At 40.7% G+C, this 14,850-nt stretch overlaps 1 protein-coding gene across 1 annotated transcript in view; it reads right to left on the bottom strand.

Annotated features, from left to right (window-relative positions):
* Positions 1 to 346: 346 nt before the first annotated feature.
* Positions 347 to 14,850, bottom strand: part of LOC144594339 (telomere repeats-binding bouquet formation protein 1-like) — a 49,311-nt gene continuing 34,807 nt past the window's right edge. The window contains exons 12-14 of the mRNA XM_078400717.1: positions 6,000 to 6,100; positions 1,962 to 2,165; positions 347 to 1,345 (exon numbers count right to left, since the gene is read on the bottom strand). Coding sequence (XP_078256843.1) covers positions 1,316 to 1,345; positions 1,962 to 2,165; positions 6,000 to 6,100 — 335 coding nt within the window. The 3' untranslated portion in view covers positions 347 to 1,315. The remainder of the gene's footprint in view (positions 1,346 to 1,961; positions 2,166 to 5,999; positions 6,101 to 14,850) is intronic.

Below are 14,850 nucleotides of genomic sequence, written 5' to 3'. Positions count from 1 at the left end.
ATAAGCTGTTAATGAGGTTAAAGGCATGGAGGGAATAGGAAAGCGGGGATAAGCTATGATAGGGGCAGGGAATCAAGGTAAAATTGTAAGGTGATTTTAAAGATATAGTGCAGGTAAATATGTTACCTGGTATACTTGCATTTGTTAGTGTTAACCATTTGCCACCGTCTTGGATGTTCCATTGAATCCAAATGCATTAAAGGATATAGCAAAGATTGATTGAATCATATGTGTATATATGCAGTCTATATATACATTCCTACATCATTATTTAGTTAATTTTAAACCAGTAGTAATATTTTTTATCTTTTGGCAAGCTGTTAAATATCATGAAGCCACTTCAAATTTAAGTAAATATTAAATCAATCTAGGGTGCAGACAGTATTGCTGCTTCACAGCATTGCAATTTATTAGTGAGAACAAGAACAACCCAATCTCCTAACCAAAATATAAACAGCAAAAGCATAGCTGCTTCATTAAATTGTCTGTTTTTAAAGCTGTACTGGTGGGACTTGAGGTTACATATATTTTGGCTGGAGAGATCCCTCAGTGTGTAAGAATTTTCTGTTTTTTGCATCTCGTAAATCAGATGGAGCCTTGGTAAACTCCATGCTCATGGTCTAAAGCAGAAGTGTTTTGGGTACATACCTAATCTCCAAGCAGATGTCATTTGTCAGAACGTTATGGCTAGCGCTGTGGTTAATGCACGTAGAATTAAGCAGTGTTATTTTAAGCAGCTGAGGATACGACAAAATAACACTGCAGAGCAGCAAAATCAGGGGTATTAATCAAGACATTCTGTGACTAAAGTAACCCAAGTAGATTCCAAACAGATGAATATGATGCATCCCATTCCATAACGGTGTGGTAATCAAAATTACAAAGGTTTGACTTTTCCTGAAGATGTCCTTTGCGACTGTATCCAAGAATTCATTCTTTCTTTGTGAGTCTCGATGGCAAATGCTTACTGGGTCCTGACTCAGTCTGACTGGGTACTTGACAGATGGCTAATGCATTTTCTGACATAAATCACTGATTAGTAATGGGGAAGGGGAGCTGGAATACTTTAGCTTGCAACACTGGGGTCAACCATAACACCTCTAATGCAATCTATACTCCATTTCAGAGTGTGCATATGTAATGCAATAAAATAGTGAGGTTTATCCAGCTGTTGAGGATAATTACAACAGCTAAATCTCAGTGGAATCTGTTTCCTTGCAGTTATATATGGTAACACCAACAGAATATTCTTCGGAATCAAGGTTTCTGCAACTTAAAATGATGATTGAGGTCAGCACAATTCCATTGAGCAATCTTAGACTTCGGGATCTTTCAAATTTCTTTTCTGAAAAACAGAACCCAATTACATACATTAAAACAAACGGTAAAAAACGAAACAACATTTTGGTAATACTTGGCAGATCAGACAACATGTCACAAGGAAAAACAAGGTTACTATTTAGTGTAAATGACCCTTCATCAGAACTGGTACATAAGATTATGATAATGCAGCTGAGATTTAGTTCCATTTCTGCTCCTTAGCAAATATATATTTTACTAGTATGAACATATGAGAGACATAGATAGGCAGAATCCCCTTCCCTGCGTGGAAATGGCAAATAAAAGAGGAGATAGATTTAAGGTGAGATGGGGAGGGTGTAAAGATTTGTGAGGCAAGATTTTTCCAAAATTACAGTATGGCAGGTGCCTGGAACATGCAGCTGGGGTAGTGTTGGAGGCAGACTGACATTTAAGAAGCAGTTGGACAGCACGTGACCAGGAGGGTTAAATTAAATTTTAATTATGTTTGGCACAAACATTGTTGACAAAGGGTCCTTTCCTGTGCTGTACTTTTTAATGAGAGCAAAACTGGTCCAAATTCTTCAAGGAGCACTTATATGGAAATTCCCATTGAGCAACCAAGATTCTGCATGGAGCCTTGAATCCTAGTTCTTCCTTACCTGTAAGTTCCGGTATTTGTTTGCTAGATCCACATTAGTTCGCCCTTTCTGGAATGGATATGACCAGAGAATAGAATTCCAGTGATAGCCCATTTTCAACACTCCATCTAGCAAGTAGCCAACTTCCTTCTCTGTGAAATCCTTACGCTGCCTTCTTTTGCTTGATTGTCTTACTCCCATTGTATATTCACAGATGTCTGAATGCTTTATCAAAAAAGGAACATTATTTGGTTTGCTGCACCAATGTCAACAATCAACACCATGCTCAGAAATCAGTCTATTTCCACATAGTCTGTCCTTTTGCTTATGGGACTAAAGGTCTTACACTGTGGCTGCTTTGGAGGGTGAATTTGATTGTTAAAAGTGCAGTCATTGATATTAAGCTTTGGACCCTCCTGCCTGCACCAGCAGGAAGAAGACATTGAGGGATTTACAGGGCAACTCAATGAGGAACAGAACATTGTCTTCACCTCAGCAGCAAACAGGTCTTTCATCTCAGATTGTGCATGCATTGGTTATCATGCTCACCACTATGTTAGTAGAAAATGCACACTTAGACTGATCCAATAGCTGTGATGTACATACGCAAGATGTGACGATATCCTATTTGACGGTAAGCTTTTTCTTTAGGTTTGAAACACGAAGTATGCTGTGTCAGCAAATCATAGTTTAATTGCTCCAGGGAATTACTGCTATTGTTTTTTGAGCTGTAGAACAGTATAGCATAGTATCAAGCTCTTCAGCCCACTATGCCTGTGCCAAACAATGCCAAGACCAACTCTTATCTTTAGTTTAGTTTAGAGATACAGCATGGAAGCAGGCCCTTCGGCCCACCGAGTCCGCGCCAACCAGCGATCCCTGCACATTAACACTATCCTAAATGCACTAAGGACAATTTTTACATTTACCAAGCCAATTAATCTACATACCTGTCCGTCTTTGGAGTGTGGGAGGAAACCGAAGATCTCGGAGAAAACCCACACGGTCACGGGGAGAACGTACAAACTCCGTACAGATAGCACACCTCGGGATTGAACCCGGGTCTCCGGCACTGCAAGCGCTGTAAGGCAGCAACTCTACCACTGCGCCTGCATTATCTGTCTGCATGTAATCCATAACCCTCCACTGCTTCCATATCCATGTGCCTATTCAAAAGCCTCTTAAACACCAATATCATACCTGTATTTCAGGCACTCTGTGACTCACTCGGCTCCTTTAAACTTTGCAGCTCTCACCTTAAATTTGTGCCCTTTATTGATTCTTCCATCCTGGGAAAAGGGCTCTGACTGTATACCCTATCTATGCCTCTCACAACTGGAGGTGAGAGTGCCTGATAAGGAGAAAGAAATTAGATGAACAGCATATTCCATCTAGACTAGAGAGCAACCTTTTCACCTTTTACAGAATGTCCAAGTACTGAATCTATCCACACAGTTCAAGCATTTGAAGTTATGACAAAGATCATTGTGATAATGAAAAGACAATCTGTTTTTATAGTAACACTGATTGTGAGATGAACATTTGCCAAGGCTCTTTTAATAATTCTCCACCTCCACTTTATGTTCACACGAAAAGAATGCCTCATTTAAATGACAGTACCTCCGATCAAGAGAAACAATCTTAATGTTTCATATCGATGACCTTTTTAGCATAACTCTCAGATGAAAGTTTCAATGTCCGAGCAGAGTCATAGTGGCCCAGAGTTATACAGCACAGAAACAGGACCTTCGGCCCAACGTGTCCATGCCAATCAAGTTAACAATCTGACCTGTCCCATTTACCAAATATACCTATCCAAATGTCTTTTAAATGTAATTTTACCCATCGGCACCATTTCCTCTGGCAGTTTGTTGAACATACCCTTCACCCTCTGTGTGAAAAAGTAGCCTGTCTTTACCATGTCAAGTGTTTTCCCTCTCGCTTTAAATCCATGCCTTCTAGTTTTAGACTCCCCTCCCCTAAAAACTGTGACCATTCATCTTATCTATTCCCCACATGATTTCATATATCTTTCTAAGGCCACTCCTCAGTTCCTACACTCCTGGAGATAAAGCCACAGCCTTTCCAGTCACTCCATAAAACGCAAGCTCTACAGACCTGGTAACATCCTTGTGAATCTTTTTTAGCTTAATAACATCCTTTCTATACCTAGGTTCAAAGGTTTAACGGTCTGTTTATTGTCACCTGTACCAATTAAGGTACAGTGAAACTCGAATTACCAAACAACCATACTGAAAAAAACCAAGACACACCATTACATAAAAGTTAACAAAACATCCACCACAGCGGATTCCACATTCCTCTGTCGATGGAAGGTAATAAAGTATAATCCCCATCCGCTTTATTCTCCCACGGTCGGGACAGTCGAACCGGGGCGATTGAAGCTCACAAAGCCGGCGGTCGAAGACCCCGCGTCAGGGTGATCGAAACTCCCGTGTCTGGGTGGTCGAAGCTCCTGCAGTTGGAGCTCCCGAAGTCAATCTCTAACCAGGGACCGCAAGCTCCGCAATGTTAAATCCGCAGGCACCCGCGGTTGGAGCTCAGAGGTCAATCCCCGACAGGGATCACCAGCTCCACGATGGTAAGTCCGCAGGCTCCCGCGGTTGGAGCTCCTAAAATTGATCGCCAGCAAGAGGCCGCCAACTCCACGATGTTAGGCCACAGTGCGGATGGAGATACAATGCGGAAAAAAATCGCATCTCCGTTGAGGTAAGAGATTTAAAAAAGTACTCCCACCCCACATAAAACAAGCTAAAGAACACTAACAAATACATTTAACACATGATATAAAACAACAAAGAAGGAAGTGACCAGAACTGCAAACAATCTTTCAATGAGGTCTAATTTAAAAGTTCTGATCGACTACAATGTTAGGTGTGGTCCTCTCACCGATGCTGTCTAACCTATTGGCAATTCCCAGCATTTTCCGTTGCTTTCAGGAAAGTGGAGGGAATAGTAGACGCAAATCAGTTCTTGCTGTCCACACCAGTGTCTAATGTTCAACCTTACATTGCACTGAGAACTTTGAGTGGCTCTAACCTTTGACCTCATGCAACCCCAGTTTCATTTCTTCTGGCACTCATGTGTCCTAACGTTGTATTGAAAATGTACTTTTTCAATATTTGGACAGATCAAACAAGATATCAACTTACACCAAACAAGCAATTAGCTATTCTTATTTTTTTAGTTTAGTTTATTGTCATGGCAGGTATTTGATGGAAATTTCAGAGGATTTGGCTATAATTTTAGTTGTACGTGATTGCATGTGTTTATAGGCCACAGTGCAGAAGCTTTATGGCTCTTCTGGTTAATGGTGAATGTAGATATGGCCCCAGAGTCTCACACAATTGTGAATACTATTTCCTACAACTCTAGGAACACGCCCCCCCCCCCCCCACCTTAGATCTTCTCTCATTAGTCCTTTGAGACACATCCCTAATCCATCTAGATAGCTAAATTGGTTATGTGGGTTACGTCAGATTCTGTCATGCTGTTTGCATCATGGGTCATGGGTGTAACGTCTTATCGTAAAGGCTTAGCGATAGAGCTACTGCCTTCCAGCGCCAGAGACCCGGGTTCGATCCTGACTACGGGCGCAAGTCTGTACGGAGTTTGTACATTTTTCCCTGTGACCTGCGTAGGTTTACTCCAAGATCTTTGGATTCCTCCCACACTCCAAAGACGTACACTTTTGTTGGTTAATTGGGTTGGTGTAAATGTAAATTGTTCCCAGTGTGCATAGAATAGTGTTAATGTGTGGGGATCGCTGGTCAGTGTGGACTCGGTGGGCCGAAGGGCCTGTTTCCGTGCTGTATACCTAAACTAAACTAAATCTTAATTGAGCCATACAAACAAGACTGTTATACCCAGAATTAAGGCAGAGAACATGAATCCCTTTTGATTCCTTGATGCCTTGAATCATGTTTCACAAGCAGAATCAGTATGATATTTATTAAATCATACTGTATCTGTAATATCTATCAAGGCTTCAAACTCAACAGGAATTCCTTTGCTATGAAAACGTAACAGCAAACAAACCTTGTCATCATCAAAGGTGTAAATATGATCCTGAAATCTTCTTTTATTGTCAAACAGTGGAGTAAATAAGTTTCTTCTGTCTTGTGGCTGGTATTTCTGATCTGCAAAGAAATCATCCAGATTGCAGTAATGTGCAAACATCCTGAGTGTTTAATTGTCATATGTACCAAGAACGGAATAAAGAAATTCTTATTTGTAGCAACACTACAGGCCTATAAACATAAAACATATAGATAACAAATAATAAGCAAAAGAAAAATCAATAAATGAATAATCCCAATACTGGTGCAAGAAATCTTGGTCCTTAGTGCAACAAATTCAGCCCACAGTTGATAATTTAGTTTGTGTTTTGTAGTGTTCAAGAGCCTAATGGTTGTTGCGAAGAAACTATTCTTGAACCTTGCAGTCATGGTTGTCAGACTCTTCTACCTTCTTCCCGATGGGACGAGTAAAATAAGAGCGTGGCCAGGGTGATGTGGATCTTGATGATGCTGGCTGCCTTTTTGAGGCAGTGATTCCTATAGATCCCTTCGATAGTGCAGAGGTAAGTAAGTACCTGTGATTGACTGAGCATCGCCACATTTTTTAAATCTCCTTTGTTACAACATTACAATCCACCAAACTTTTCAACCACAACAATATTTTCAAGGAGAGTTTCATGAATTAATACATCCATTGAATTAAGAAATTCTTCATCACCCCTAAAATACCTAATTTAATTTTAGGGTCATACCCTCTTGTTCTGATTTCTCTACCTGCGGGATTTGTTTCTCTACTATTCTAACTAGTGGGGTTTTTTTGTGACGGTACAAGCCAGCACCTCCAATAATTTTAAAACTAAATTTTCAAATTGTTAGAATTTTTTATATTACTAAAGTTAAAAAATTAAAATTTATTACTGAAATTAGACGGTCAGATCATTATCATAGATAAAGCAGCTTATGGGATGACAGCAACAGCAGGGAATGATATATGTACCGACCAGCATGTTTTTGTTTGAAAAAAAAGGAATTATTCCAATCATCTTTCAATCACTCACAACATTCCATTTGCTTCAATACTTAATTAAATGATACCCAATCAGTCCCAGAATAATTTGGTGAATCTTTACAGCAAACTCTCCAACAACAATAAAAATTCTCTGGGTGTAACATCAGTCCTTGAATGAGAGGGAAAAGCTGTTCAGAGTTACTTGCAGATTGCTGTGGCATTTTGTGGAAGCAGCCCCATAAATCTTAACAATCCAATCTCATACTCATGCAGGATCCACAGGTACATATATTTGTGTATGTGGTTGGAAATTTGTGAAATAATTCTTACATTTTTAATCCATTAATTGCAAATAACTGCAGATTTGCTCAAGCAGGAATATGTGTGAGGATGAACATAATGTGTACTGGAATAATAGGTAGTTAAATTAAACAATATGCTTGAGGCCTACAATGTAGAAGGTTTCTTTGATAGCAATTCTGACTCATCAGGAGTCACACAGCATGAAAACAAGCCCAGTATGACGAAGGGTCACGACCCGAAAGGTCACCCATTCCTTCTCTCCAGAGATGTTGCATGTCCCACTGAGTTACTCCAGCATTTTGTGTCTACCTTCGATTTAAACCAGCATCTGCAGTTCTTTCCTAAACATGGAAGCCCTTCAGCCCAACTCGAACAAGCCTACCTTCGTGCTAAAATTAAAATGAATGAAGGACAATGCTTTTTATTCTGTAATCAAACTTCCCACTCTGCTTTACATTCCATCCGTTGAAGTCCATAAAACACAACAATGCTGGTGTGACCCCTTTTATGAAACTACATCTCGGATTCTTTCTCTACTTTTCAAGCAATTTTTTAAGCATTCCATCCTGAGTTCTTAAACAGCATCTCAGCTTTCCTGTCTTCTTTTCTTCACTAATTTGCTCCTTAAATCTCTTGCAATATATCAATCTAGATATTTCACATGACCTTTGTGTTCCTATCGTAAATATCAATAAAAAGATAATCTTTGATCATTTTCATGTTTTGTACCCTCCATCATGTTCGTTCTAACCCCCAACAATCAAGACAAACTCTTTACATGCAAAATCTCATTCATAAAACACTTACCACTGCAAATTAAAAATTCCCACTTTCAAAATTGGTGGACAATACTCATCTCAAGAAAATAATTCTTCACCCTTTCCAATACACCCATCTCCAACCGCCTTTCCGACCAAAATTTTGTGAATATTGCCACGTCCCATGAGTATCTTAATTCAATCATGGTCTTTAAGCACACAGCACAAAACAGGCCCTTCGGTCTGTCCTGTATCTGTGCACTGTGGATGGCTTAATTGTAATCATGTATTGTCTTTTCTTTGACTGCCTAGAACGCAAACAAAAGCTTTTCACTGTCCCTTGGTGCACATGACAATAATAAACTAAACCAACCAGTCCATGACAACCAAAATGATTAACTGAACTATTTAGGGGTCGCATTTACCCATGCCTGACCCATGCCCTTCCAAACCTTTCCTATTTTTGTACCTAGCAACATAGAAAATAGGTGCAGGAGCAGGCCATTTGAGCCAGCACCACCATTCAATATGATCATGGCTGATCATCCAAAATTAGTACTACGTTCCTGCTTTCTCCCCATATCCCTTGATTGTTATCCCAAAGAGCTACATCTAACTCTCTTGAAAACACCCAGTGAATTGGCCTCCACTGTCTTCTGTGGCAGAGATTTCCAGATTCACAACCTATCCAAATGTCTAAAATGTCATAATTGAATCCACCCATTTCCTTTGGCTGGTTATTCCATATACACAACACCCTTTGTGGAGAAATAGTTGCCTCTCAAGTCCCTTCTAAATCTATCTCCTCTCATCTTAAATGTACACCTTCTAGTTTTAGATTCCCCTATTCTTCTTCTTCCCCTGCTGTTCCCTTGCAGTTACAACAAAGCCAAGGCTCCCCGCTATCCCAAGCTAGCTTATAAAATACTAAACAATAATCTTTCAAATCTAATTTATTAACCCACTGCTGAAAAGTTAATCAAATGAATGAATGAAAGTCACAACGCATAATTTTAAGACTTTGCTTGAGATAAACTATCCACCCTCATTATTCTCAATCTATCTGCAGTCTAACAGGAATATGACCCCATGTCCTATACATATAGAATTCCTTGGATCATTGTTGTAAAATATTCAATTTCACAATGAACTGAGGGATACCATGACAAAATATCATTAAATGTCAAATCAAATCAATAAAAATTGCTTCAGTTAAAATAGACCAATGGAAACACATCTACCGTTAAAATAAACAAATAAATGTTTTTGGGGTAAAGGACAAGAAATTTCACCTTGACAAAGTTTCTCATAATATATCAGATTAAAAATTGGCTCTTTTATGCATGTTGTAAATTTTCTAATTTTATTTCACATTTACAGATTTTGCTGTTTTCTTTTCATCTCCCTAGATGATCTCACCTAACTGATGCATACCACATTGATTTCTTCTTCCATTAAAAACGACCATGTTTTCATCCCTCCCTTTACAACAAAACCAAGGCTCTCCACTAAAGCTTTTCATGCCGTGTTCTCTGCCTTCCATGCTTTTTCTAAACTCACCACATCCGAGAGATTATACTCTGCTTTGGATAACCTCAAACATCATCAATCCATGTTCTCCAGATGCTGCCTGACCCAGCACTTTGTGTCCTTTTAGGAGAATCCAACTTTGCTCCTGATCCCATTCACATTTCCCCCCCCACCTTTTTTCCTTCAAAACTTTATTAAAATTCATCATACTTTCTACAATTGTTTGAGCCCCCCCCCTCTATAACAATGGCTTGTCCAAGAGGAAAAATGAATGGCCAGAGCCTGTTTGCATCCCTGTAACTCCTTAGAGTATTAAAACCCTTAAGTTCTGTGTTCTTCCAAATCTGTTTTCTTATGCACCCCAGTTTTTAATTACTACCACACCACCATGACTTCAGTTATCTCAACCTTGCACTTGTTTCCTAAATGTACTTGTTTCTGTTTCCTCAAAGATACTGTCATCCTTTGACCAAGCTTTTTGTAACCTGGAATATCTTTGTATTAAAAATTTGCTCCATGAGCAGATATGAAGCATCTTGGAATATTTTATTACATTAAAGCCACGACATAAAAACAAATTGTTGCCGTACATTTTTATAGTCCATAGGTTGACTGTGAAATTGAGAAATCCTGTAACAAATCAGTGTTCAAATAAGAAAAAGGAAAAAAAAGATTTGGCAATATTGTCCCATGAATCAACTCAGTCATATATAATAGGAAATTCACTAGGACCATCTCTGACACCACCCTCCCCTTTCTTGAACCCATTATCTCCATCACAGGAGATAGACTATCGAAAATGGGTCAGAAGAGGTTTCGATCTCCAGAGATGTTGCCTGATCCATTGAGTTAATTCAGCTTTTTGTGTCTATCTTTGGTTTAAACCAGCATCTGCAGTTCTTTCCTACACATATATAATAGGATCACTGTTAATTTTCACCTTAACACCATTTTTCACCTGTCCTCATATCTTTTGGCAATGGTATTTGTTTATTATTGTCATGTGTACCAAGATATAGTGACAAACCTTGTTTGTGAGCTTTCCATTCAATTCATATTATATACGTCCAGTCAAGCCATACATACTTACAGCAGATAGTGTAAAGAAAAAGATACCAGAGTGAAGAATATTGTGTTACAGTGATATAGCATTACAGTTACCAGGTGCAGATTTTTTTAAAGTCCAAGGGCTCAAGGGCTACAAAGAGTAGGTTGGAAGATTGGGACTGCACCATTTGCTTATGAGAGGACAGTTCAGTAGTCTGTAATTTTAACATTGAGCTTCATCTGCTCGAAGTACAAATCACAAATTATACACACCTCATGATCATCAGTGGTGGGGAAGATGCTGGAGTCAATTATAAAAGACGAAATTGCGGAGCATTTGGATAGTACTAACAGGATCATTCCGAGTCAGCATGGATTTACGAAGGGGAAATCATGCTTGATTAATCTTCTGGAATTCTTTGAGGATGTAACTTGGAAAATTGACAGGGGAGAGCCGGTGGATGTGGTGTACCTCGACTTTCAGAAGGTTCCACATAGGAGATTAGTGGGCAAAATTAGAGCACATGGTATTGGAGGTAGGGTACTGACATGGATAGAAAATTGGTTGACAGACAGAAAGCAAAGAGTGAGGATAAATGGGTCCCTTTCAGAATGGCAGGCAGTAACTAGTGGGGTACCGCAAGGCTCGGTGCTGGGACCGCAGCTATTTACAATATACATTAATGACTTGGTTGAAGGGATTAAAAGTACCATTAGCAAATTTGCAGATGAAACAAAGCTGGGTGGTAGTGTGAACTGTGAGGAAGATGCTATGAGGTTGCAGGGTAACTTGGACAGGTTGTGTGAGTGGGCGGATGCAGGGCAGATGCAGTTTAATGTGGATAAGTGTGAGGTTATCCACTTTGGTGGTAAGAATAGGAAGGCAGAGTATTATCTGAATGATGTCAAGTTAGGAAAAGGGAACGTACAACGAGATCTGGGTGTCCTAGTGCATCAGTCACTCAAAGGAAGCATGCAGGTACAGCAGGCAGTGAAGAAAGCCAATGGAATGTTGGCCTTCATAACAAGAGGAGTTGAGTATAGGAGCAAAGAGGTCCTTCTGCAGTTGTACAGGGCCCTAGTGAGACCGCACCTGGAGTACTGTGTGCAGTTTTGGTCTCCAAATTTGAGGAAGGATATTCTTGCTATTGAGGGCGTGCAGCGTAGGTTTACTAGGTTAATTCCCGGAATGGCGGGACTGTCATATGTTGAAAGGCTGGAGCGACTAGGCTTGTATACACTGGAATTTAGAAGGATGAGAGGGGATCTTATCGAAACGTATAAGATTATTAAGGGGTTGGACACATTAGAGGCAGGAAACATGTTCCCAATGAATCAACTCAGTCATGGCTGATCCCCAAGCCATTGTTGGGGGAGTCCAGAACAAGGGGCCACAGTTTAAGAATAAGGGGTAGGCCATTTAGAATGGAGATGAGGAAAAACTTTTTCAGTCAGAGAGTTGTGAATCTTTGTGGAATTCTCCGCCTCAGAAGGCAGTGGAGGCCAATTCTCTGAATGCATTCAAGAGAGAGCTGGATAGAGCTCTTAAGGATAGCGGAGTCAGGGGTATGGGGAGAAGGCAGGAACGGGGTACTGATTGAGAATGATCAGCCATGATCACATTGAATGACGGTGCTGGCTCGAAGGGTCGAATGGTCGAATGGCCTACTCCTGCACCTATTGTCTATTTAAGGTATTGATTGAGACATTAGACCAAAGCCCTGGCTACTCTGTCAGGTGGAACCAATATCAAAAAATATATCTTACTAGTTAATTATCTCCTCACAATTTGATGTATTAACACACTTTTGCATTTACTACTTTATAGCAAAACCATTATAAAATCTTAGCAGATAATAAACTTTAAACTTTATTATCTGCCAAGATCTTATGATGTTTTTGAATTTTGGAAAGCATCATATTTCTTCAGTTGCAGAGATTTGACTTAAACGATTTTCATCAAGAAATAATTTCATATACTGTTCAATTTTTCACTGAAGATTTGCATTGTGTCCTTTTAAAGTTATTTTGTATAAAATAGTTTCTCTATATCCTAAATTACAATAACATATTACTGGTTTCATCTAAGCATCATTTGACAACATAATTGTCTGAATTTACCTTTTCCTTTACTAATAATCTTTTATAATTTCACTTCTCTGGTCCTTTGTCAAAACAGAGGCTTGGGATTTTAGCAATGATGATTCTTTCTTGCCTTGACTGCCTGTATGTCTAATATGTTATTTTCAATCTGAACTTAATCAAATGCTTTTCCTGTTTTATTTGAGCAGTTTCCTCTAACTTGAATTCCACTAGGCAGCTGTATGGTTTAACATTCTGAGATGAGATGAGATACTTTTATTGTCATATGTGACAAGTCACAGTGAAAAGCTTTGTTTTACACACATAGGGCACTGACAAAGTTACAAAGTATCCCTTTTTTTGCCCCAATGATCCCTCCCTCAACCACCTTGATTCTCAACGCCCATTGCACCCCCCCCTTAGTTCTCGGCAACCCCCCCACGCCGGACTTTGTTCTCGACGGCCCTCCATTCCAGGTCCGCCTTTGACCTCGGCGGTCCCCCTATACGACCTTGGGACTCCAGACTCTGACCTCGGGACTCCGAAATCAGGCCTCTGACCCCCAGGGCTTGAGCCTCTGACATCGAGACTCCAATCGCCGGGCTGATCTCACCCACTCGGATGCTGCTCCATTCCAGGATAGTTCTTACTGATGAAATCTCTGAAATTGTTCACTTTTAACATTGAATCTAAAATGTCTGGATTCCTTTCAACTTCATTCTCTAATCTTATTTTCAAGATCAGATGCAGAAAATTAAATTGATCAGCTCACATTTTGTTCTATTCACTTTGTTAGTTTTGATCACTTTTCTCAGTTCAGTACAGTTTAGTTTATTATCACGTGTTCCCAGGAACAATGAAAAGTTTTTGTTGCGTGCTATCACGCAAAAGCTTTTGTTGCGTGCAACCGCCAGTCTTGCGACAATCATCGAGACATCTCCCTCCTGTCCATAGCTGGGAAGATCTTGGCTCGTATCCTGCTCAACCGTCTCATTCAACACCTTGAGCAGGGTCTCCTTCCAGAAAGCCAGTGCAGTTGCCGTGCTGGACGTGGAACTGTCGACATGATATTTGCTGCACGCCAACTCCAGGAAAAATGCCAAGAGCAGCACAGCGACCTGTTCATGACCTTCATCGATCTGACAAAGGCCTTCGACACTGTCAGCAGAGATGGCTTGTGGAAGATAATGCAGAAGTTTGGCTGTCCCAGCAAGTTCATCACGATTGTCCGGCAGTTCCATGACGGCATGATGGTGAAAGTGCTAGATGATGGAGACGAGTCGGAAGCCTTTCCAGTGACAAACGGCGTGAAGCAAGGTTATGTTCTTGCCCCTACACTCTTCAGCATGGTCTTCTCTGCCATGCTGACTGATGCCTTCCGTGACTGCCAGGATGGAATACACATCAGGTACAGGACTGACAGCAGGCTGTTCAACCTCAGGCGCCTGCAAGCTGTTATAAAGGTGAAGGAGACCATCATCAGAGATTTCTTGTTTGCTGATGTCTGCGCCCTCAACGCAAGCACAGAGCAGAAGATGCAGCAAGAAATGGACTGCTTCTCACAGGCCTGTGACAACTTTGGTCTCTCCATTAGCACCAAAAAGTCTGAAGTTATGGACCAGCCCGCGCGTGGAAAGCCCTACCGGGAACCACACATCACGGTGAAGGGGCAGAATCTACAGGCAGTCGACAGCTTTACCTATCTGGGTAGTACACTCTCTCGAGTGGTGAACATTGACGCTGAGGTCAACAACAGGATTGCCAAGGCCAGCGCTGCCTTTGGGCGACTCCGTGAGAATGTTTGGGAGCAGAGAGGACTCAGCCTTACCACCAAGCTGAAGGTCTACCGTGCAGTGGTACTCGCCACTCTTCTCTATGCCAGTGAGACCTGGACTGTCTACAGCAGACATGCCAAACAGCTCAACCACTTTCACTTGAGCTGCCTACGCAGACTCTTTTACATCAGGTGGCAGGACAAAATTCCCGACACAGACTTGGAACGGGCCGGAATCCCCAGCGTCCACACCCTCCTATGGAAAGCCCAAGCCAGATGGGCAGGCCATGTTGTCAGAATGCCCGGGAGGACTTCCAAAACAGCTTCTGTATGGAGAACTGTGTCAGGGCAAGCACTCAGTAGGAGG

The sequence above is a fragment of the Rhinoraja longicauda genome, chromosome 6, assembly GCF_053455715.1.
Source record: "Rhinoraja longicauda isolate Sanriku21f chromosome 6, sRhiLon1.1, whole genome shotgun sequence".
NCBI lineage: Eukaryota > Metazoa > Chordata > Chondrichthyes > Rajiformes > Arhynchobatidae > Rhinoraja > Rhinoraja longicauda.
Note: the sequence above shows the minus strand (reverse complement) of the source record. Positions and strands in the feature narration are given on the sequence as shown.